The sequence below is a fragment of the Nannobrachium achirus genome (genome assembly GCF_963921795.1).
Source record: "Nannobrachium achirus genome assembly, chromosome: 2".
Lineage (NCBI taxonomy): Eukaryota > Metazoa > Chordata > Actinopteri > Myctophiformes > Myctophidae > Nannobrachium > Nannobrachium achirus.
Window position 1 is genome coordinate 23915595 of NC_137811.1, and position 26096 is coordinate 23941690.

General features: G+C 42.6%; 1 protein-coding gene across 1 annotated transcript in view; it reads right to left on the reverse strand.

The window, feature by feature from the left end:
* LOC308301655 (proline-rich transmembrane protein 1) overlaps window positions 1–21166 on the reverse strand; it is a 38344-nt gene extending 17178 nt beyond the window's left edge. The window contains exons 1-2 of the mRNA XM_080745718.1: window positions 20743–21166; window positions 15962–16189 (exon numbers count right to left, since the gene is read on the reverse strand). Of these exons, the coding sequence (XP_080601844.1) occupies window positions 15962–16189; window positions 20743–20967 (453 nt within the window). The 5' untranslated portion in view covers window positions 20968–21166. The remainder of the gene's footprint in view (window positions 1–15961; window positions 16190–20742) is intronic.
* Between the last annotated feature and the right edge of the window lie 4930 nt (window positions 21167–26096).

A 26096-nucleotide genomic window follows, 5' to 3' on the forward strand; every position in this document is an offset into this window, starting at 1 on the left:
CACACATGCGCGCACACACACACGCGCGTGCGCGCACACACACACACACGCGTGCGCACACACACGCACGCACACGCACACAATGCCGGGCATTCTGATAGAAATCCTAAACAAAACACAACTGTGGCCTCCAGTCTCTCTGCTGGTTGCTCGCCATCTCTCTATCTCGTCTCTCCTTCTCTCCTCTCGTTCCGAGTTTGAGTCATTCTTTCTCCCTCGTCTGGCCCGGTCCCTCATGAGCCCTGACCTTTTCTCTCTTTCTTCCCTATATTTTCATCTCTCCACACATCACACTGACACAAAGCTCTGCATTGTCCCTCAACCAGAGCCGTTTAGAGACCAACTGCTCAACAGAATACCAAATGCAGAAGCTCCACTCATCAAGAGTGGTGGAACAAGTACTCAAATGTCTGAAAAGTATCAATGCTGCAATGTAGAAGCACTCTGTTACTTAAGTGAAAGTCAGGAATTAAACATTTACTTGAGTAAAGGTACAAATGTATTAGTATCAAAAAGTATTTAAAGTACCATAAGTTGAAAGTACTCATTATGCAGAATGTCTGTTTCACAAGTTCAAAATGTATAAAACATTTTAGATCTACAAGCTCAAATATCGCAACGAATTGTAAGCTTGTAGATTGGCTATTTTCAAATGGCCGAAATGTAAATAGGGCTGAAGTGATTAATGTATGTTTTGTAATAAGAATCAAAATCTAAAACGTTTTCAAATAACAGTAGTAAAAGTACAATATTTGCCTCTGAGATGTAGTGGAGTACCGATAATTGGAAATACTCCAGTAAAGTAAAAGTACCTCAAAACTGTACAGTACAGTAGTTGAGTAAATGTACTTAGTTACTTTACACCACTGCTCATCAACCAGCTTTACTGGCGTGTATCCAAAAGCCAGGCACCCCAGTTCAGTTAAGACCCACCCGTGGAAGCTTGTGATTGGCTGAACCGGAGGTAGGGAGCGCTCCGCTGTGTTCATTTGGACTGCATGGAGGTGCCGAAAGTCGGGGGGGCGAATATTTACTATTCTGTCCCCCTGTTTTACAACTTCTAATGGCGCTGAGTCGGCTCATGCGACCTTCGCAACACTCAACACAGCGACTCGCTTGCTGCCGCTCACTCGGCGGTGTCTCACGTGGCTCAAGGTTGCCTGAGACGGCGTGCCTCCGTCATCTCCACCGAAAACAAGTGCTCCAGCCGCTCCTTTACGAGAACCAGACTAAACCGGGGTGCTTTTAGGATTCACACGCTTCATTGGTAGGCTCTTAGCTACTCTCTCCTCTCTTCCTCCTCTCTTTCATGTGCCTTCTGTTTTTTCCCACACTTCTTTCTCTCAGTTTAAAATGTCAATATGGTGACACCAACAGGATGTGGCACAGACGGTAATCAAAGCTCGGTGCCGAGCCAAACTGGAATAATGAAAAACAAGATGGGGGGCTTGCAACTCACTCTTACATGCTCCAAAACATGTATTTAAGGACAACAGCAGCAGAGCCGATATACCACATAGTCTATTCATTCATCTATCTATTTAAAGATTCAACAAATGTAAATATAACATGTTAAAAGTTGTACAGTTAAGGCTGTGATGTATCGTGGAAATATCTCTAATATGTACAATTTACAACTTCACCAAAATGTGAATATGTGTCTTTGGTCCATTTTGTTTTTAATCCAAAAACTTGCGATGAGCATTTATTGTCATTTTGAAGTTTATCACCTTATTAATTCTATGGTCGAGCTTAATCACAGAGATTACATGAATAATAATAATAAAAAACATTGCCAGATACAATTATTACAAATGCTTGTTAGTTCCAGACCCATAGGCCTGTCACTGTCACAATTATGACATTATCGTGTGATCGCTATTATTTAGCAGAATTGTCATAATTGTTTCCATATTGAAAAATCTTCATACATTTTCAAACAGAAATAGGTCTGCTATTTCCACTAGCTTATATAACATTACTTATGTAATGTATTTAAGTTATTTGACGTGTCTGCCCTCGCCCTGTTCAACTTTTGTTTAGAAAGCCTAAAAGCCTAACGGAAATGTACATTTAAATTCATGTACCATGTTCAATGCCAGTTCAATCGCAATTATTTGTACGACCAATAATCGTAAAATGTCAGATCCCTACAGTACACATACAGTAACAGAATAACAGTGGACTACTGCCAGGTTTCCATTGAATCCTTGCTCTACAAAACCGTAAGGCATTTTAATAAGAGTATAGATGCTCTCTGCCCTCTGCCGTGCTCACTTCCTGTCTCACCACCTAACTCATTCTTTCTTCTTAATCTGTTTGTCTTTGTTTCTCTTTCTTCACCCTGTAACATTTCTCTTTGTCTCCCTCCTTTCGTCATTCACTATCCCTCCTCGATTTCAGTCACTCCCTTATGATTCTTTCACTCCATGTCTCTATTATTTGCTTTCTCTCCCTTTCCCTCTCTTTCTCACACTCATACACACAGACACACAGGAATGCATGTGCACGCACGCACGCACGCATGGTAATTCAATTTCCCAGAAAAGGAAAGCCATAACCGTTTGGCCCTCACCTTCCTCTACCTCATTGAGGTCTCAGAAAGCATTTAAGAGGAAACGAAACCTTGAGAGTTCCACATTCTCACAACGTCCCTGGCTCAAATCCAAGCCCGGTACCTGCTCCAACACAGACAATGACAAACTTTCGATTCACAAACGGATCTCTATCAGGTCGGTGAGCCGATAGACACATATGAAATCAGGAGATTAAAAAAAGATATAACTGGCCTAATTCTAATAGTTTGAGGAGCATCTTTACTATTACTATTTTTCTATGTCCCAAATTGTCCGTTTCTACTTCATACACAGTAACAAAGTGCAAATACCATATTGAAAGCAAATGCGTGAGTATTCCGGTAACAATGTTGCCATGCCTGTCTGACACTATCAATGTCTAAAACTATTTAAAAGTTGGCATCATGAAAGCCAAACTTTGATTTGTGTAGAAAAGTCTATTCTAGGGGAAATGTTGTGCCCTTCCCTTCATCACAACACTTCATCGTTTCTGAACATAATTATTGTATGGCTGTTACTATATAATAGTACTAATGTTGTGTACAACGTGTATTTTAATGTACATTTTAGACAACTAAACTAAAACCGTGAGAACTGTTTCTCTGATCTAACAGAAGTGCAATGCCTACTTTCTTTTCAGCTTTTCATGTGACCATAACAAGTATAAATTATTTTGTCACTGGTCAGTGATTTTTGTAAAATATGCCATTGCACTTTTTATGGGAGTCTACATGTCCTGGAGTTCATACTGTAGCCATTTATACTTTAGGGTGGTGAGAATGTTGCATAAAAGGTCAGATCTAAGCTAGGGGTGGAATATTAGGCACAGAGTCAGTTTAAGAAGTTCAAGAAACTCAATCGATGCAACCAATTTGGTCCTAGAACTGTCCTTCATTCAATTTATGTCAAACAAGCTTTCTATGTAGAAAGCTTTTCACTTTCACTCATATACGTATATGATTATACGTATATGATTTTCACTCATATACCCCTTCATGCCTCTGCGGCTCTCTGACACTGGTCAGGCTCATCTGAGGTGTATTGAAACGTTCCTCCGGCAAGTTTAAGCATCTTGAGATTTTTTTTTAAATATACTCTATATAAAATCTGATTCAAAATGTAGAAACAGGTCAACTGAGTCAGGTTGTTTGTCAAAGATCCTACCATTTTATCATACTATGATACATTCTATTGGACAAGTTTAAGTACAAATGTAGACATTCCTCTATTATTCTCTCTACTTTTCTCTTTTTCACGCACGCACGCGGCACGCGCGCGCACACACGCACACGCAAAATCCAATAAAAGGAAGGTTTTACTTTTGGTCCTTCGACATGTCTTCTTTTTTCACTGAAACCATAGAGAGCAACAAAGCATTTAGGAGAAAATGAAACCTTGGGAGTGAGAACACCGCCCACGTAATCTCATGTCCTTGGCTCAAATCCAGGCCTGCTAACCTATACTCCAACATATCCTGCAGCGCTTCTCAAACCTTTTCATGTCAAGGACACCCACAACGTATTATATTTGGCCCCATTAGACCAGTGGTTCTCAACCTGTGGGTCTGGACTCCCAGGGGGGTCCCCAAACTATTTTGGGGGGGGGGGGTCCCCAGATGATTGACTCAACAGTAAACAAACCAACATAAGGTTTAAGTGTACAGTACATAGGGTATATGCACATTTCTAAAGTGACAATTTAAGGACTTTTAAATACCTCTTAAATGACAAATTAAACATTAGCCAAATTGTCAAACATTAGAGGCAGACATTGTGAAAATAGCCGATCTACATGCTCACAACGCCTCGCAGCGCGAGGCGTTGTGAGCATGTAGATCGGCTATTTTCACAATAGAACCGTGTTATAGAAAATGTAATGCCTCAACTCTTAGTGCTCGTCAGGGTGGAGGGGTCCCCAGTTAAAATATGATTATTTTGGGGGTCACAGCCTGAAAATGTTGAGGACCACTGCATTAGACAACCCAATATTTTGTGCCGGGGACCCCCATACAAGATTTGTGTTAAAAGACGCTGTGAACTTGTAGATTGTCTATTTTCAAATAGCCTACGTAAACCGATTTTTGTTGCCACAGTATATTAACCCATTTTGCTGGGGACCCCCTGGAACACCCCCAAGGACCCCTGGGGGTCCAAAGACCCCACTTTGAGAAACACTGATTTAGAAAACGAAGACAATGACAAAGGTGAAATCAGTTGAGCCAATATAGAGGAAGGAATTCAATAAATAATATTTAACTAGTCTATTTCTAGAAATATTTAGTATCATCTTTCCTCTTTCTCTCTTTCCCGTCAGCTTCTACTTCATGCACGTTATCAAAGTGCAAATCCCATGTTGAAAGCAAGTGAGGGAGTGTAATCCAATCGTATCATAACATCTGCCGTTGTTCTGTCTTCTATTGTTCTGTATTCAACTTGTTCCATGAACTGAATGGCGACCTCGTGACCCAAAATGTGTATAATGTATTTGCAGCAGCAGATCCTTCCTACCAAGAGTCACAGGAATCCAGTGCTAGGGGTGTAACGATACATTTAACAGCGATACGATATGCATCAAGTTACATGGTTGACGATACGATGATATGGATTCATTCATGGCAATACGACACGATTCAATGATTTAAAATCAATAAAGTAACTATTAGCAAAGAAATTAAATCTGTGTGAAATGTGTCAATAGTGCAGGTTTTTTTAAGGGACAGATGTATTATTATGGATATAAATAACTAAACACTGTAATTCTTTGGCAAATACATGGACATTATATTTCAACACATGGACAAACCCGCACCTTGACATGAACACAGAAATTACACACATTTATCAATAGACCAAGAGTAGCTATATGGATAGGAAAAGTAATTAGACCCTTCTTTTAAAAATGTCTTCTTAACTCATTTTGTGCCCGCGATTTTCGGTCGCAATGATGTCCAGAGTGCCTCACGCAGGCTCCATCCGCTTGCACTCTCTTATTTTGAAAGCCAGAAGTGCCACAGCGTGATCACTTCCGGTCTGACGTCATCGGGTCGTGCGCCGGAACCGATCATTGTTTACGTGGTGCCATGCTGGATTGCAATGGAGCGTTTATACATGTGTTATATAAGCGAGCATCTGCCTCCATCTTCGCTTCTAAAGTGTTGTTTTGAGATAATGGACATTAAAGATGAGATCGGCCGTCCACCTCAATGTTATGGGATGACTATTGTGTGCTCGTGGAGCCGTGATGATGACAAATCAGCGCGGATTTTCGTCTCCGGACATCCGGCCATTCTACTCGGTAATGTACTCAACGTTACAGTAATTTATTACTTTTTGCGCGACATCACGCATTCGGCACTGTAAGTACTCTAGTACTTATTGCGTGACATCACGCAAACGGCACTAGATGAGTTAATTACAAGGCACAAGTACTTAGTATCCACAGTACACAATCGATTATTTGCATTGTAAAACGATACGATACGATAGAAAGCCAAACGGTTCAATATTTAGCCGTTTGCATATCAATATAGTGGATCGTTGCAAATTCAAATAGATGTTTCGATTCAGTTACTGTAACATTACAACCTTAGAATCTACACATCTATTTTCAATTATGTAGGTACACGCACGCACGCACGCACGCACACACACACACACACACACACACACACACACACACACACACACACACACACACACACACACACACACACACACACACACACACACACACACACACACACACACACACACACACACACACACACACACACATTCCTCTCTCACATTGATTTTTTGATAGGACAGTGTTTGGACCTGAAACCTATAGGCCAGAGAGAGGAGAGATATGCAAGATGCCAAATCTAGACATCAGTGCAGTCACAGCGTGTGTCTCAGGATTCAGGGACCAGTCATCAGGCCTATCATAGGGATAATTGATGCTATAATCATCCTGAGGGTTTTTATTTCTAAAGCATAACCGCTTGGCCGTCAATTATCCCGCTTAATGCACGGCTACTTAATTGATACATTTAACCAAAAGTAACAACAAAACAGAATATTTCCTTGCTTATGGTAATGAGAATTCCAAGTATTCCATAAGTGTTGCGTTGGGCAGACACTCGGAAAAAGGAAGTGTTGTTCAAATAGAATACATTTTCGGTTACTGCATTGTGCTTTTCTACTCTACCTTCAAATGTTTTCAAAAACATGGCTGTCATGTTGGATACAGCACAAAATCAAGCAGTGCATCAGGCGCTCTGAGTCTTTGATTAGACAGCAGTCTGTTATAGAGCTCAGCTCATCGGTCATTACATATACTGAAATTACCAATCAGAAACAAGCATTCGCCAAGCCGTGTAATAAGACTTGTTATCACATGGATTGGTTCAATGTTCCATTCTGATTGGTCAATCAAGCAGTAACAGTGACTGTGGGGGTTGGACGGATCTGACTTAATTTAATGGACTATTTCCTTTCCGTAAGCAATGAAATTAGGCATCTGTGTGATAAGCGTAACCTGACCGTTCATTATCCCCTGCACAGTCATTGTACTGATGCCTTCCTTGATGGACTTGAATGTGAACGTAATCAAGGCCCAGCTTGTGAAGAATACAAGCAGCCATTGTTCAGTGTATTGCATGGTCTACACCAGTGGTTCTCAACCTGTGGGTCGGGACCCCCAGAGGGGCCCTCAAATTATTTTGGAGGGTCCCCAGATGATTAGCTAAATAAATGTTAACATTGTTTTCTCATTCAACAGTAAACAGACCAACAGTATAAGTGTATACAGGGTATTTGCACATTTCAAAAGTGACAATTTTAGGATTTTAAAGACCTTTTTAGTACCTCTGGTCAAACATTGGTCAATTTGTAAAATATTAGAGACAGAAATTGTGAAAATAGCACATCTACATGCTCACAACGCCTCGCAACTGTGAACATGCAGATCTACTATTTTCACAATGGAATGGATTGAGTCAAACTAAATGTAATGCCAACTCCTACAATTCCAAATGCTTGTCAGGGTGGTTAAAATATGATTATTTTGGGGGTCGCGGCCTGAAAAGGATGAGAACCACTGGTCTACACTACTAAGGTTGAAATTGAGGATCGCTGACCTCTAGTACGAGGACATAAACATTCATGAAATATGAAACAGACATGTAGACAATAACTCTCTCCAGTCTCCAACCTCTTAAACTTCACAATGATGGAAGAGGAGGACCAGTAAGCTCATAATCAAACTCACTTCAACTAAACAACAATGGGTAAGCCATCTGTATTCCATGAGCTTTTGGCTTCAAAGATGCATTTTTATTACACTAAAACATTTTTATTACACTGGGGCACTTGTCCTCTGGTCAAGTACATTTCCCCTTCACTTCCAGGCACCAAAGTCACTTATCCGGGTATACTGTAAATTTGCCATTTCACAGCCATTTTTTTTTTTTTATTATTTATTGATTGAGTACATGTACAGTACTTAAAATATCAACGGCACCATCTAAGTATATGTACAGTACAACGTACACAAATAAATAACGAGACAGACAAGACAGCTAAAGGTTGAACAGTCAGATATTCAACACGGCTATATATCTGCATACCAAGAAAGCTAATCCTGTGGATCTTGTTAAAAAAAGGAAAGAAATATGCTTATCTAGCTAGTTAGCCAGCTATATAAACACTGGGAACAATATGATTACAACAAATGACAGGCTATCGTTTGCTCTTTAGACTGCCACACACACACACACGCGCACGCGCACGCACACACACACACACACACACACACACACACACACACACACACACACACACACACACACACATGCACGCACGCACAGGTTAGCTCAGGACAGTGTGTGTGTGTGTGTGTGTGCGTGCGTGCGTGCGTGCATGCGTGCGTGCGTGCGTGCGTGCGTGCGTGCGTGCGTGTGTGTGCGTGCATGTGTGTGTTCTCACATGATTATTTCAAAGTCATGTGAGTGAATAAACCCCGCACGTAAATGTAGATAACTGAAGAGCTATCTATTTGTTTCTTTTTTTATGTGAGGATATGAAAAATAATTGTATTTCAAGCTATGGTGGGTTACTAAATTACACAAGTGCTTCAGAAATCTATGAAGTAATAGCCATACGATTCTGGAATTTCTGCTTGGATGTTCTGTTCAGGGAAGCTGTCAGAAACCTAAGTGTTTTTCCACGCTCTCGCTTACAGATAGGCTGCTCCGTTACAGGGCTACAATCTATAAACACTTCTCTCTGGACTTCCTGTTTACTTTCCGTCAACCATTCCCCTGCCGTGACTCATCCGGTAATAACAAACTCGTTAATTCCTGCTTCGCAGATTCCCGTAAAATCTGACTTTGTTTAGATTAGACAGAAACTTTTTATTGTCGTTGTCGGGTGGAAACCTTGTATGTCCAAAACTGTTTGTTTTGTATTTATCGTTTTAAAAATGATCTTCTAAACTAGTGAAAATAGCCGATCTACAAGCACACGTTGTGTTGTGCTTATAGATCAGCTTATAGATCAGCTATTTTCACTAGTTTTGTGCAATAGTCTTGTGTGATGAACCACTACCAGGGCTTTACTTTACGGAAAAACGTAGACATTTTAAATCCGGTATCCGGTCATTTCCGGTCTGGACCGGATCTAGCTTTCCGTATCCGGTCTGAGCCTGGGCCATAGTCCCGCCTCCGTTGGTTTACAGTGTAACAGAGGAGAAAGCTACTCGGCGATGGAACACTCGTTTTTCAATCGGATTTTTGCGTTTGGAAACTTTGATCCAGTCTCTACACGCCTGGATTATGATCCCTGCACATATCGTGCGTTTTGTGCGCGAACGTGTCCACTTGTTACCATAGCGCACAGTTGGCTTTTTTCAATGCTTTTTCATGTAAACACTGGCGGATAAGCAGGGATACAGCGTGGCAACGGATATGTCTATTTCAATGGGGTTTTTTTTATTCAAAAGCTTGTCACCGAGTCTACAGTCTACTAGATGAGTCGCGCACAGATTGTGCACGATGCGTGCGCGTGCCCACGTTAAAAGGTAAGGACAATTTGGCAGCTGCTTATAGAGCTATGTTTAAAATGGCAGCAAAATTGTTAAGAAACATTTTCAACATGAAATCATTGTAGTGTTAAGAAGAAGAAAAAAAACAATGTGTCAAAGGTTTTTTGTCAACAACTGCTGACTAAGATGTACAGTACATGAGACTTACTGTAGGCCTGCAGGGTCTTTTAGACTTTAAATATATTCATAATAGTAATGACACTCTTTTGCGCATTATAGGTATTGATCACACAAACCTCTGACCAGAGGTGAGATCGGCTTAGAAAGTTAAACCGACGGGAGACTTATTGGATCCACTCCCTGGACGCACTGAGTCGTCTGGGTCTAAATGAGGATATTGACTTTATGTGTTTTCTTTAAGTAGCATTTTCAGTTATATATATTTTCTATGTTCCTTTTCACTTACTAGATTTTCTGTATTTTTTTCTTTCTCTTAATATAGCCTCCTGAATGGGTTAATTTATTGTTTGATTGCTCCATCACTGTTCTTGTGTTATCACATAATATGTGCCTATCAGGGTGGTGCTCAGACACATGCGTGTGTAGTTCTGGGTGTGTTTGCACACTAATGCTGATTACCTAGGCTTCTGCAAATCTGCATGTCTCTCTGTATAAGGACCTGTGTTTGTATGCTTGCTTCATATATGCCCTGATGAAGACCAGTGGGTCGAAACATGTAGGCTTTTTTACCTATCTGAGTGCTCAGATCGCTCCTCTCTTTTTCTGTGTTTTAGATGTGTTGACAATGGCAGACGTAACCCTTACATCATTCCAAATAAGTATTTAACAAAATAATTTGATTTGAAATAGATTAGTAGAAGTATTGGAGTAGAAGGACTAGATTAGTTCTTACTAGCGTATTTGGAGCAATGGTTCACCTGTGGCCCCTGGTGCGTCATGGTAGAACTCTGTGCTAGGAGCAACAACGGTGCACCTCAAAAGTCTGAATGTTAAGTTTGTGATGTCCACCCACCCACCCACCCACCGAAGTTGGAACCGAATCCATAGCACCAGGTTATTGTGGATATACCCACCATTTCAATTCTGCTTACCTCTACCAGTTCCTAAATCTGCGAATAACACTTTAATATTGCAAACAAAGGCTACATATCTGCAAGGGTGTACGTAGAAATCTGTCTAAGTTATGTGGATATGTCACGCATCAACACAACGGAAAGTGTTTCCAGTGTGTTTATATACAAGCTAACTGTCTAGCAGTGTGTACTGTGTAGTCGTTTGTTTCACCACAAATTGCTGTTACTGCTCTTTACTTTTACTGCCAATGAGAACAGGGTGTCGCCATTGCTGTGTTCTACCTGTAACGCACGTATACGCCGTCTGCTGTTGGGAATAAAAATATGAAGCAACAGTATAAGTGCCTGTAATATTTTACAATTTGACCAATGTTTGACCAGAGGTACTAATAAAAAGGTCTTTAAAGTCCTTAAATTTTCACTTTAGAAATGTGCAGATACCCTCAGTGTATACACTTATACTGTTGCCCTCGTGAACCTTTCAGAGTAGCGTATTTGATAGGCATTATGCACTGGCGTATGCCCTGACCACAGGAATAGCCACGGAGCGTATGCCCTGAAAAAGATTCTAGAACACAACACTGGGTGTCGCGCCTATAGCTGTCGCTGGCTCTAGTGCAGGTGCTACGAGGTGCCAACGTTGCCAGCGCTGTCTGATGTGATAATACACTGTTGGAGTCTGTAAACTCTTTCAGATCGACTCCATGCTGGGCTAAATGTTTGATCATGGAAATAAAGGCTGACGAACAGCCAGAAAAGACATGCACATCCAAAACCATGTAGGCTGGGTGCTGGACTAAAAGTAGTATACAGTAAATAAGAAAAAGAGTCCGCACACCAAATTTGCTGCTCCCAGTTTAGAGTTTACGCAGGTAACGTTTCGAGCTTGACGGCTCTTCCTCAGAGAGGAAGAGCTTCTGAGGAAGAGCCGTTAGGCTCGAAACGTTACCTGAGTAAACTCTACTGGGAGCAGCAAATTTGGTGTGCGGACTCTTTTTCTTATCTATCTATAAATGCGACAAATCTCTGTCTGTCTGTCTGTTTGTTTGTTTGTAATCCGCGTATCTCGAGAACCGTTCGTCCCACCGGCTTCAGATTCGGCACGCGCGTTCCCCGCCGCAGCGCGGAGTGCAGTGCCGGGCCTCGACCCGACCCGACTCGCGGTTTTCCGAAACCGGCGCGAAACGTTCGGAATCTCCTTATGCGGAGCTGATTGTTGACATCAGGCTGTTCCGGAGGAAATCGGCGCAAGCGCTGAGTCATTGTGACATCACTTCATAAAAGGCTCTGACATCACGTACGCCACATGAGTCAACAAAAAATCTCTGTGAATGTGTATGTATGTATGTGAATCTCGAGAACCGTTCTTCCCACCGGCACACGCTTTCTCCAGATATAGGCATAAAATGAATCCCCGAATGCGGAGCTGATGTCTGACATCAGAGTTTTCCGCAACCGGTACTGTGTGTGCAGAGATCTCCATATATGGGCATAAGGGGACAAAGGCAAACAGATGGTCAAAACGGGTCCTATGACAACAGGTATATTGGGGTTTTCATTAAAGGGTGGGGACAAAGGCTAACAGATGGTCAAAACGGGTCCTATGACAACAGGTATATTGGGGTTTGCATTAAAGGATGGGGCATTCATGGGGTCCGCTCCAAAAAAGAAAATAAAAGAGACAAAAACAAACATAAGACAAGCGACAAAGCGTGGGACTAATGTGTATGTATGTATGTGAATCTCGAGAACCGTTCTTCCCACCGGCACACGCTTTCTCCAGATATAGGCATAAAATGAATCCCCGAATGCGGAGCTGATGTCTGACATCAGAGTTTTCCGCAACCGGTACTGTGTGTGCAGAGATCTCCATATATGGGCATAAGGGGACAAAGGCAAACAGATGGTCAAAACGGGTCCTATGACAACAGGTATATTGGGGTTTGCATTAAAGGGTGGGGACAAAGGCTAACAGATGGTCAAAACGGGTCCTATGACAACAGGTATATTGGGGTTTGCATTAAAGGATGGGGCATTCATGGGGTCCGCTCCAAAAAAGAAAATAAAAGAGACAAAAACAAACATAAGACAAGCGACAAAGCGTGGGACTGGGAGGATGACTTGAATGATGCAGATTTAAGCAGGCTGTGTATTCTGCTTAAAGAAGAAACAAACAAAAAGCGACAGAGATCTCATATATGGGCATAAAGGAATGATGCAGATTTAAGCAGGCTGTGTATTCTGCTTAAAGAAGAAACAAACAAAAAGCGACAGACATCAGAGTTTTCCGCAACCGGTACTGTGTGTGCAGAGATCTCCATATATGGGCATAAGGGGACAAAGGCAAACAGATGGTCAAAACGGGTCCTATGACAACAGGTATATTGAGGTTTGCATTAAAGGGTGGGGACAAAGGCTAACAGATGGTCAAAACGGGTCCTATGACAACAGGTATATTGGGGTTTGCATTAAAGGATGGGGCATTCATGGGGTCCGCTCCAAAAAAGAAAATAAAAGAGACAAAAACAAACATAAGACAAGCGACAAAGCGTGGGACTGGGAGGATGACTTGAATGATGCAGATTTAAGCAGGCTGTGTATTCTGCTTAAAGAAGAAACAAACAAAAAGCGACAGAGATCTCATATATGGGCATAAAGGAATGATGCAGATTTAAGCAGGCTGTGTATTCTGCTTAAAGAAGAAACAAACAAAAAGCGTGCGGACTCTTTTTCTTATTTACTAAATGTTTGATCAGACACATACTTTAACATACTCTTTGCTTTTTTGTTTTATGACTTTGTTTATTTGGCTGTGTAGGCAGCTGTTGTGCACTGGATGCATTTCAGTTGTAGAATCTTGCCACTACTGACAGCAAATTAAGCTCCCTTTTCATATGGACGGAAGAGTACCTGATAAACATCTTGTGTGGCTTGTGAAGTGAGGTTGTGAACCTATAGACCTTTTTTTTCCAGAGCGCTGCGGTGTAGCTGCGGTGTTCACTGGCGCCTATTCAATAGAGCCAAGGGGAGCAACGGCTCCCCCAGATCTGCCGCCCCCCCCCCCCCCCCCCCCCCCGGAATATTGCGTGCCGATCAAACAACGTGAAGTGCTTTTGCGTACTTATTTAATTATTTATTTAGCGTCAGACTCTAGCTCTGGCGTCACTTACTGCACGTTAACACGTACGTCCTTTAAGTAGACCTAAAAATAAAAGTAGTGTGTTGACTAATCATTACAAGTGTCTCTTATTTCTCTTATTTTGAAATCCGATTTTAGAGGAAGTCCGTCTTAACCCAGCTGCCATGACACTCGAAACTCTAGTGTAAAGTAAACACGGACCCACGTGGATTAAAAACAATATATTATAGCCACAGTTCATATTTACGATAGGATATTTAAACCATGCTGTGACTTAAACAAGAACACACTTTGGAAATACGGCACGTTAACCTCTCGGAATCTCCGTAGCAGCATACAGTATTATGTGAGTAGAGCATCTCATCTGTCTCTCTGTCTGTCTCTCTCATGCTGGTTTATGTCGCTGATTGTCGCATCACAAGGCTTTCACGTTGTGGGAGCAGAGCTTGCAGCTCCAATAAAACGCTTGCTGTGCAGTTATCAGGTGCAAAAGACGAGATCGGCCATCGCCGGCGTCTTTTCTCTTTACTAGGCTATTATTTATATTGTCTTGCATGAGCAACTACGAGGTTCTCCATCTATTCATCATTGCTTTTAAAAATGGCACTGTTGAATAGGATAACTATTTAATGTGCAGCTCTGAAAGGCTTGCATAGACCTAGTGTTCTATTTATTTGGTCATGTCAGAGCCTATAAAAAAAAAGGTGCGCACCAAGCAACATATCCAGGTCCTCCCCTGAAGCCCCAAAGACACCCGAAAATGACTTAATAAAGGACGACTTTATAACCGCAAATAACCGATTTTCGCGGCGCCGCTTTGCGGCGCAAAAAAAAGAAAAGAAAAAAAAAGAAAAAAAAGATTCCAGGATTTGTGCTCCCCCTAGTGGGGACAGAGTTAGGCGCCGGTGGCGGTGTTGCTGTACAAAGATTGCCACTTGACAGTTGACATCGCAGTTATGGTTGCCGCGCTGAGAAATCAGTCTATAAAGGTCACCCCATTTAACTAAAGAAGTACATGACATACTGTCATATCATAATAGTGTGTACAAAAGACTGTCCGCCTTGTATTTTGCGCCCATGCCCAGAGGCCTTGAACACTCATACAGGTGTGTCAATTCACCCTTTGTCAAGTCCCGCCCATTGTCCTGCCCCTCTCCACACCCATTGGTTGCTGTGTCTTGGTGGGACATTCAGTGGGACATTCCATCCATTGCCATGTTAATTCAGTTGCTTCATATTGTTATTCTGTGTGCTCAGTTCTAATTTCAAACTTTGTTTCAGTCAATTGGAGCTGCTCAGTGGCAGCATAATGAATCAGCATGTTTTTAAATGTTTTCATTTCTCCAAAAAAAATTGTTTTAGCTAATTCAACATAAAAAGGCGGAACCAGGGCGGGACACGGCAGATAGAGCCTCCTGGTTGGTCAGTCAGGGACCAACCAGGAGGCTAACAAAGGGTGAATTGGACACGTGAAAGAGCCGAATTCAAAGCAATGCTCGGGATACACTAATAACCCCTCCAAACAGCCCCCCAAGACTGTGTGATGAACAAAGCCAGGGACAGCAACACTACATGTTGACATTTTACAGCTTCTGCATGCTCATAATGTTTACGTAACATAGGAATAACGACTTAACACACAACACCTTCAAGCACCTAGGACAATGGACTGTGTTTCTATTCTCTTGTTGTGTATTACATTGTTGTTGTTGCTGTTGTTGTGTATATAGGCCTACATTGTGTCGTTGTATGTACAAGACCTGTTGCTTTTCTCTGTTCTCATCTCTGTATCATTTCCTTTTTAATGAATGTCTGGAAAGCCAAACAAAAATAAAATGCACTCTTATGTACCTGTACACGACAACAATAAAACCCCCACCTTAACCTTAAGTTACACCGACTGATTACAATGTACACCTCTTCTCAGAGCTGTGTGGGGGCGTGCACAACCTAGGTTTGATTGACAGTCCTCTTGCACCCTAGGCCAATGATTATTTTCACCTCTTGGGTTTTTGTGCATCATAAATTTCTCAAGTAGAGGTCCACCCTACTTAAACCTGACAGAAGACATACAGTATGTGGCTGCCAGGGCCTAACTTGGAGAAAGTGACCGTGTCACGTCAACTCACCGAGATGGAGTAGATGAGGGCAGCGATGCCGAGGGGCAGGCAGCAGCACAACATGGTGAAGATGGAGTAGCCCATGTAGTCGTTGACTGGGTGGGCCAGTGGGGGCCGGCTCACGTAGACAGTGGGCTGCACGGTAACAGTGGTCCCTGGTTGGGCTGGGTACTGCTGTCCCGCAGCGTATGGCTGGCCATAAGGTGCTCCTCCGTACTGTGGTGGACCTCCATAGCCCTGTGTATCAGAGACCAGATATGCAATCCCCAATTAAGTTCCTATTAAGTTGCAATGTGTGGGTGGGTGGATCATCAGTTTTGATCTACATGTAAAAAGAAAAAAAAAGACAGAAAACGTTTGTGTTTGTGAATGTGGTTCCAGAGTAATGGTGTTATTTGTATCGGGAGTGTCTAATATAGACGTGGAGAAACTGGATTTGACATGTTTCTCCATTTTGTTAAGTGAGAGAATACATTTTGATTTTACCTTTTGTGACATTCTTCTGTCAAATGTATTTATAAAACGAATATAACCTAAAGTCGTATGATTTCGTTTAGAAGACCCAGTGCTTTCGATTGCCAAAATACACAAGATAATACAACATATATTTCACAAAGGCAGATTACATTAGTTAGTATCACATTAGAAGTCACATTTTTCACTCCTTGTCTCTTTGTCTTGGAATCTGACCTGAATTATGGCACATTCAGCTTCTTTATATATGTATCTGCTATACAAGAGTAAGAGACATAGGCACAGGCACACATGTTCCTTCAGCACTTAACTACTCCACTACATAAAGACAACTTACTTCCTCTAGAAGTGAATGTGGTCTGGTACATTCCATTCCATTAAGTGTGGCAGATTCAATAATCATGGATTGGCATCTTATGAACTGCATGGTTTTTAAGGGTTGTTTGTTGCACAGCCTATATATTTTACAGAATATCATTGAGATCAGATAGTATATGTTCAAATACAATAATGTCAGTTTGGCCTATTATCCTGACTACTATTGAAGCCGAGGCCGAATTGGCCAGAATCGGATGAAAGAGGCCTCACAGCACATGGTTGGTTCTTCGGTAGCAATAATTATTATTATATATATATATATATTTTTTTTTTTTACAAATCTCTTTATTCATTTTTTTGGGCAGGAATAGTAGAAGGCATCATAATAGGTAATATCACAAATGTAGACTGCTCTTATTTTACATATTCAACATCAAAAGTTAGTGTATAAAGATTCAATAAATTCAACATCAAACGTTAGTGTCATACATCCCCTGCAAACTTAACCCATATGTTTTGGTCATGCCCTCAACTAGAGAGGTACTGGATCGCCATATTTAGACATATATCACAAATGTTTAATATAAACTTACAGCCCAACCCTTTAACAGCTATCTTTGGTGTACCGCCCAAAGAACTTCCTCATAATAAAATAACGTATAATGGTATTGCCTTTCTAACACTGTTAGCACGTAGAAAAATCCTCCTAGAATGGAAGTCCCCGTGTGCCCCTTTTACCTTTTCTCTCTTTTATTACCTTGGTGGACGCTGCTGACTTAATAATAATAATAATTATTATTTTTTCTCTTCTCTTAAGGATACTCTTTTGCTTCCTCTTTGTTTGTTTTTTTGCCAATGTGGTGAGGTGAACGGGAACTAAAGACCCAAGGGGGTTGTTGATTGTTTTGTCTTAAGTGTTGGGTACTTATTGTTAAGTGTTTTGTAGTGTATTGTCTGGTTTTTAGAAGAAAAGAAAAAAAGAAAAGCATAATACTGTACTATTACTCTGCCCTAAAATACACTGTTTATGATGAATGCTGAATAAAAATTATTAAAAGGAAAAAGTTAGTGTATAAAGATTCAATAAAATAAAGAGAACACACAAAACATGAAACAAAAACATACAGTCGCAAAATCCCATTCACACTTTCAACCAAGGGTGGGGGTCTCTGCTCAGGCTAATTGTTAAGTTTGTTTGTGATAGTGACGATGTAATCCAGCACGGGCTGCCACGTTTTGTGGAAGGATTCCAAGGAACCTCTGAGGGAGAATCTAAGTCTTTCAAGTTTGATACAGTATAGAATTTCGTGAATCCATCTGTTGTGTGATGGGTATTATTATAATTTTTTTATTATAATTATCTCCTTATTATAATAATAAACCCATGGAGTGCCACTGGCCTTTGAGGCAAGTGTTCCAGCAGACCGGTTATCCTACTGGTTCCACGCTTGGTACATACTGTATACTGCTCTACAGAGCCTTCTCCAGGGGAAAGAGGGCCAGCAATGTCAATGTATTCATTGAGGGTAATGACGGGAACAACTGACATTGTTTGTACCGAACTCCTTTAATTACATAAAACTGATCATTCAAGCAACATATTTTATATTTTATATCAGTTCCACACAGAAAAACAGAGTGCCTCTGCTTAATATGTTCTTCCGACAGTGTGCCTTATCATTTGGATCATTTCATGCAACGTAGCTGTGAGTGGCCCGATGGGCCGCAAACCTTTAGTGGGTAGAAAGTCAGGGAGTGGCGTTCAGCAATGGTCCGCTGGGCTCGGAGATCAAACCCAGAACTCGCTGTCAGGCTGCATCAGAGCCTATATGTGGTATGCACGTTAACCACTAGGCCCCTTATAAATGACTGATGTGTGAGATCTACATTGGAGCCACATGTGGATCCAGGGATCCACGTGATTTCATTTGGTTGTGCAATATTGTATTCCCCCCCCCCCCCCCCCTAATAATGTCTCAAAACCTTGAAGAAGACACAGCTGCAGAGTTGGTACAATGGAACAATGCAACGTTTTAGTAGCAATCCTTCTTTTAAAATCAAAAAGGAATGTTTTGCACCAAGCAGTGTCCATCTGATGGGCATACCACAGCAGTGACCATCCCCTCCCCTCTCTCTCTTTCCAGGAAACAACCACAACAACAACGTCCACCTAACCTTCACTCCTAGCAGCAGTACTTGTGGCAAGGCTGCAAGCTCTGTGAGCAAGGTCTTTATTTTATACCAAACCAATGACGCCTTCCAAGAGAAGAACAGTGTCCGCTCCTATTCACCTCTTTCCGCGGGAATTTACTGGAGAATTCTTTGCACCACACTTCCGGTTAACAGCAGACATACAAGCTCACGTTGCGTCGCAGATGCAACCGTTGTGAGCTTGTAGATCACACTCGGCTGCGATGCCGGAAGCTCCGTACAACTTCTGCGCAATGGACGATGGGATGTTGGAAAGTTGTGGATATGCATAATAAATGGAGACATGGAGAAAACAAGAGCTAGGAAAGAAGGAAGAAAAAAAAAACTAATCCTCCCCCAACCCCAAACCCCAAGCCGAAGCCATGTCGGGCGGCCTCTATTCTCCTGTCTGCGCCCCCGGAGGGTCCTGGGTAATCTTCATGACCCATGACTGAAGCCATTCCAATACTGACACTGCATGCCAAAGGTCACAGAGTAACAAAAAAAGCAATGTTTCTCTATCGAACCCTTTACATTTCAAGGACCCCCTTCTTTTTACTCTGAGAGTGTACAAATGGAAACAATAAATGAACCCTTCCATTAGTACCCTCTAGAGGCGTGTATCTATTCTGCATCTAGCATGAGGCAAGACTCAAATTCAGAGTGAACATTTTTAACTCAAATGTTTGCTTCTGGGGGTCCCCGGCGGCCAAATACATATCATTGTGGGGGTCCTTGCCATGACAACGTTTGAGAACCACTGAAGCAAAGAAGCTAGATGCAGAATAGATACACGCCCCTCAGAGTTACAACAGACCCATAAGGGTCCATTCTTTGGACCCCAGGTGGTCCCCGGACCAGATGTTGAAAACCAGTGGTGTACAGAGCAGATCCAGCCACTCCAGAGTGTGGAGGAGGTTACTGTGTGTTCTTCTGTGTGCCAGACTGGGTTAGAGTCGAGATGGTGACTGGTTTAGCAGAGCTATATACAGCCATATCTTCTACACTGTTTCCCAAACAGTGGGTAGGGAGTCTAGCGACCCATTTTGTGGGTCGCAGATTTTTTTCTTTTTGTTTCCTACATTTTGTTTTTAATTTGTTTAAGTTGTTCATGATTTTTCCCCCCCAGTAATTTCATGAAGAAATAAAATACTAATCAAAGACAATCCTTAAATCTGTTGTATGCTTGTAGATCGGCTATTTTCACTACTTATTATTATACTACTAAAAATAATAATAATGATTATTATACAAAGATCATGTATGTCCAAAGAAAGAATACAAAGTTCCATGTGTGTGTGTGTGTGTGTGTGTGTGTGTGTGTGTGTGTGTGTGTGTGTGTGTGTGTGTGTGTGTGTTTGCTACAAATTACATAATTAAAAATAATGACTAAATAAAATAAAGTTGATAGTCAACTGCATTAAGAACAAGAAAGTGGGACAGGTTTGAAGCTGGCAACAGCTCCTTACAATACAATATTTATGTCCAGTAAAACAAAGAAGCTATAATAAATAAGTGCTGGACCCACCAACTTTTTTTTTTTTAGCTAGGCCCACTTTTACAGAATCATATGTAGCCTAGCCCTAGTCCTAAACCAGTGGTTCTCAAAGTTGATTCTAGGGAGTTTGTGGGTTCCTTTATGTGGGTCTAAATTGAGCCATACAAGTCTGTAACTCAGTATAAAAATGGAACAGAATTAACTAGTATATTCTGTTCAATGTTCAAAAAGTAAAATGTAATGTAATGAAATGTAAAAGTTAGAGAAACACTCTCCTAAACGATGGTCATTGTGATGCACGGATTGATACCTGCTGCTGTGGGTAACCCTGGCCAGGCTGTGGTGGACCGTACCCCTGGCCAGGCTGTGGTGGACCGTACTGGCCGGGCTGTGGTGCATACGCCTGTCCGGGCTGAGGGTATCCCACGGCGGGTAGGTCCTGGTAGGGTGGAGGGGCTGGGTTGGTCAGGGCAGACTTCTCACCGCCGGGGTTCCATCCCGCAGGGGGAGCGGTCGCCTTTCTGTCGGGATCCATATTATGAGTTTGACCAACAAAAAGGAAGAAAAAAAACCTTCTCTTTACTTTATTTCCCAGCAAAGTTCAAATGTTATCCTTATTCCTGCTATTATCAGCAAAAATGTAAAGTTATTATTCCACACTCTCGACTCTCTTAAACCTGTAGCCTAAACTTGTGAAGTGGTAGAAGTTAACTTTAACTGAAAAGTTAGCTTGATAATTGGCCTCTCTCTCTCTCTCTCCCCCTCCCTCCCTCCCTCCCTCACTCTCTCACCGTTATTAACCTATCAGAAGCAGGGAGAGGTATGGGCTGTGATGGGGAAAGTAGGCTCAATTTGTTTTACTCAAGTAAAAGTATCAATTACTACAATGCAGAAATACTCTGTTACAAGTGTGTTCAGAATTTACAAGTACAAGTACAAGTAGGCTATAAAATTATTAATTATAAAATTAAGTATTGGCATCAAAATGTACTCAAAGACAAGTAGGCCTATCAAAAGTAAAAATAAACTATTCGCAAAGCAAACATCTTCCATTTCATGTTTTCAAACTGTATAAAATGATTTGAAAATAGCAGATCGACAGATGATAAATGTAGTGGCGTAAAATACAATATACAAATCTGAGATGTAGTGGAGTAGAAGTAAAACTAATTAATTGGAAATACTAAAGTAAAGTACAAATACCTCACAATTGTATTTAAGTGCAGCTAAGTAAATGTACTTAGTTACTTTCCACCACTGAGGGAGGGAGGGAGAGGTTTGGGGTGGGTTGGGTTGGGTTGGGTAGTGTAGTGTAGTAGCACCTTCTTATTATAACTCTATGAGTAGCACCCATATGGTTTGTAGCACAGGAAACGCTATTCATATAAATCTAGGCTTCCTGTAAACATTCAGCAAAAGTCACTCATTAAATCGTTTAGCGGCCAGTCTAGCTACCAGTCAACCTAGACGGGTCACGGCCACGGGCCAGAAAGTTAATCATTAAATCAAACAAACACTCGGCCACATTTATGTACGCTACTATGACTGCCCACTGATCTTCCTTGGGTAGGGAAATAGCGCCATCTCCTGTTGATGTTTGAATAATAAGGTCATTTGAACTTGATGTCTAGTTGCCAACCTACATCAAACTCACGTGTTACTGTCAATAAAAAAAAAAAAAAAAAACGTGAATATATTAACTAATATGTCCATCAGCAATGAATGTACAAGGATGGATCATAGCCTACACATAATCAACAGTCCGTCTGTTTGTCTAGCTAGGCCCACTTACTGCCCACAGACATTCAACAGTTTGTATCTGGACAAAATAATAAAAAAAGGCTATAGCCTATATAGTTTATAAACAATCATATATTGGACATAGGCTATACAGACTATCAACAGTGAATACAATAATTAATATGTAGGCTATTACATAGTATCTCAACAGCTATTCTTAATCTTATATCAGACATCTGTCAAATTTGGCAATGTGGGCCTATATCTTAGAAGTGTATGTGCAACTATGCCAGTAGTCAAAATGACTCTATAGCCTAGTCACTAGTCAGAGTAACAGGAGAGTTTGAAAACATGACCAATGATTTAGGGTAATAATAATAATAATAATAATAATAATAATTGCGACCGTAGGTCGCAGTTACTTGCACTCCTATACTATCCAAACCTCCACCGGCCGTCCGTCTGTCCCTCCCTCCGTCTGTCCGTCACGTCACTCGTCACACGTCACACTTTTGCTCTGCTCATATCTCCGCAACCGTTGCCCCGATCCATGCCAGATTTTGCACACACACTCCTTGCCTGCCAAACTACAACCTCCAAGGACCCCCGGAGCTCCAGGGACCCCCAAGTCCCTGGGGGACCCCCAGGTGTAAAAAATTACCAAATGTGCAAAAATGACCAAATGACCACCCCAACGGGGCTGCTTACGGGGAATTCCCGGGAACCACCGACTCCTGGTGCTCCAGAACGGATGCAAAAGTGGTGGCGCCCCCAGTGGAGGACCCCCTCCACTGCAGCTCACATAAAATGCCTCGGGCTAGGAGCGACCGGGAGTGCCGGGGCCGGTACCTATTCGTCCGCCTCGGCGGCGCGGAGACCCCACCCCTCATTTCTCACATGGCCCTCTTCTAGCGCCACCATGAGGCCGATTCTTGCAAAACACATTTTTGGACACTGCTCCTACAATTTTTGCCCTAAAATCAAGCAAATCGGTACACAGTATGTCTACACTCATGTCATCAACTTGGATCTGTCCCATATAGCGCCACCTTCAGGCCGATTTTTTAAAACACATTTTTGGACACTGCTCCTACAATCTTTGCCCTAAAATCACGCAAATCACTACACAGTATGTCTACACTCATCTCATCAACATGGATCTGTCCCATTTAGCGCCACCTTCAGGGCCGATTTTTTAAAACACATTTTTCGACACTGCTCCTACAGATTTTGCCCTAAAATCACACAAATCGGTACACAGTATGTCTACACTCATGTCATCAACATGGACCTGTCCCATATAGCGCCACCATCAGGCCGATTTTTTCAAACACATTTTTGGACACTGCTCCTACAGATTTTGCCCTAAAACCAGTAAGACTCCCTAATCGGGAGATAAGCGACCGTTGGTCGCTTATCTCCACAAATAGGCCAAAAATTAGTTGTACCAAAATCGTCCTGATGGTGGCGCTAGATGGGACAGATGCGTTTTGATTACATGACTGTAGAGATACTATGCAATTTGTGTGATTTTAGGGCAAAATCTGTAGGAGCAGTGTCCAAAAATGTGTTTGAAAAAATCGGCCTGATGGTGGCGCTATATGGGACAGATCCATGTTGATGACATGAGTGTAGACATACTGTGTAGCGATTTGCGTGATTTTAGGGCAAAATCTGTAGGAGCAGTGTCCCAAAATGTGTTTTAAAAAATCTGCCTGAAGGTGGCGCTATATGGGACAGATCCATGTTGATGAGATGAGTGTAGACATACTGTGTAGCGATTTGCGTGATTTTAGGGCAAAAATTGTAGGAGCAGTGTCCAAAAATGTGTTTTAAAGAATCGGCCTGAAGGTGGCGCTATAGGGGACAGATCCAAGTTGATGACATGAGTGTAGACATACTGTGTACCGATTTGAGTGATTTTAGGGCAAAAATTGTAGGAGCAGTGTCCAAAAATGTGTTTTGCAAGAATCGGCCTCATGGTGGCGCTAGAAGAAGGCCATGTGAGAAATGAGGGGTGGGGTCTCCGCGCCGCCGAGGCGGACGAATAGGTACCGGCCCCGGGTCTCCTGGTCGCTCCTAGCCCGAGTTACGGCATTTTATGTGCGCTGAAGTGGCAGGGGGTCCTCCACTGGGGGCGCCACCACTTTTGCATCCGTTCTGGAGCACCAGGAGTCAGTGGTCCCCGGGAATTCCCTGTGAGCAGCCCCGTTGGGGTGGTCATTTGGTCATTTTTGCACATTTGGTCATTTTTTACACCTGGGGGTCCCTGGAGCTCCGGGGGTCCTTGGAGGTTGTAGTTTGGCAGGCAAGGAGTGTGTGTGCAAAATCTGGCATGGATCGGGGCAACGGTTGCGGGGATATGAGCAGGGCAAAAGTGTGATGTGTGACGTGTGACAGACTGAGGGAGGGAAGGACGGACGGACGGACGGACGGACGGACGGACTGACAGCCGGTGGAGGTTTGGATAATCTGTAGGAGCAGTGTCCCAAAATGTGTTTTAAAAAATCTGCCTGAAGGTGGCGCTATATGGGACAGATCCATGTTGATGAGATGAGTGTAGACATACTGTGTAGCGATTTGCGTGATTTTAGGGCAAAAATTGTAGGAGCAGTGTCCAAAAATGTGTTTTAAAAAATCGGCCTGAAGGTGGCGCTATATGGGACAGATCCAAGTTGATGACATGAGTGTAGACATACTGTGTACCGATTTGAGTGATTTTAGGGCAAAAATTGTAGGAGCAGTGTCCAAAAATGTGTTTTGCAAGAATCGGCCTCATGGTGGCGCTAGAAGAGGGCCATGTGAGAAATGAGGGGTGGGGTCTCCGCGCCGCCGAGGCGGACGAATAGGTACCGGCCCCGGGTCTCCCGGACGCTCCTAGCCCGAGTTACGGCATTTTATGTGCGCTGCAGTGGCAGGGGGTCCTCCACTGGGGGCGCCACCACTTTTGCATCCCTTCTGGAGCACCAGGAGTCAGTGGTCCCCGGGAATTCCCCGTGAGCAGCCCCGTTGGGGTGGTCATTTGGTCATTTTTGCACATTTGGTCATTTTTTACACCTGGGGGTCCCCCAGGGGTCCCTGGAGCTCCGGGGGTCCTTGGAGGTTGTAGTTTGGCAGGCAAGGAGTGTGTGTGCAAAATCTGGCATGGATCGGGGCAACGGTTGCGGAGATATGAGCAGGGCAAAAGTGTGACGTGTGACGTGTGACAGACTGAGGGAGGGAAGGACGGACGGACGGACGGACGGACGGACGGACGGACGGACTGACAGCCGGTGGAGGTTTGGATAGGGGTCGGTTCTCCATTCCGAAACCCCCCCATTTCGAAACCCCCCGTTTTCGAAACCCCCCCTTTTCGAATGCTGCATTCAAGTTCAGGAGAGTTTGGACAAGGCAGTTCTCTTGAATGCTGCCTTCAGGTATGGCATTGAAAGAGGGCATTTGCATTTCTTTCACCATGGTAAAAACTGCATTCTTGTTCTGGAGAGGGCACTTTTTATAGACAGGTAAAAGGGCAGGGGTGTGTGAACATGCCTGGTGTTCACTGCCCACCTATCTGACCACGTAGTGTTAAGTGGGCCACGTGCATTTTCAGAGCATGTTTATTCTGTTCTGGTGTAGCAGAGTGACTCACTGCCTCAGCCTGATGGCCTCCAAACTCTAGTATCTCCCCTGGGCCAGAGGGCTATCCCTTTGGTCTGATGGCTAAGATGTTGGACTCTCACATGGGAGACCTGGGTTTGAACCCCGGGTGTTACACTGGCAGGGATCAATGGAACTAACATTATGAAAACAAATTGGTTAGGGGTCCACTTGTGATATCCAAAAGGTTGAGAATCACTGTCCAAGCAATCTGGCAAACCATCGTCAAATAAAAGGGAACGCCCACTCTGTCTGTTCCTCTTCATCTTCTCATGCGTAAGCTAT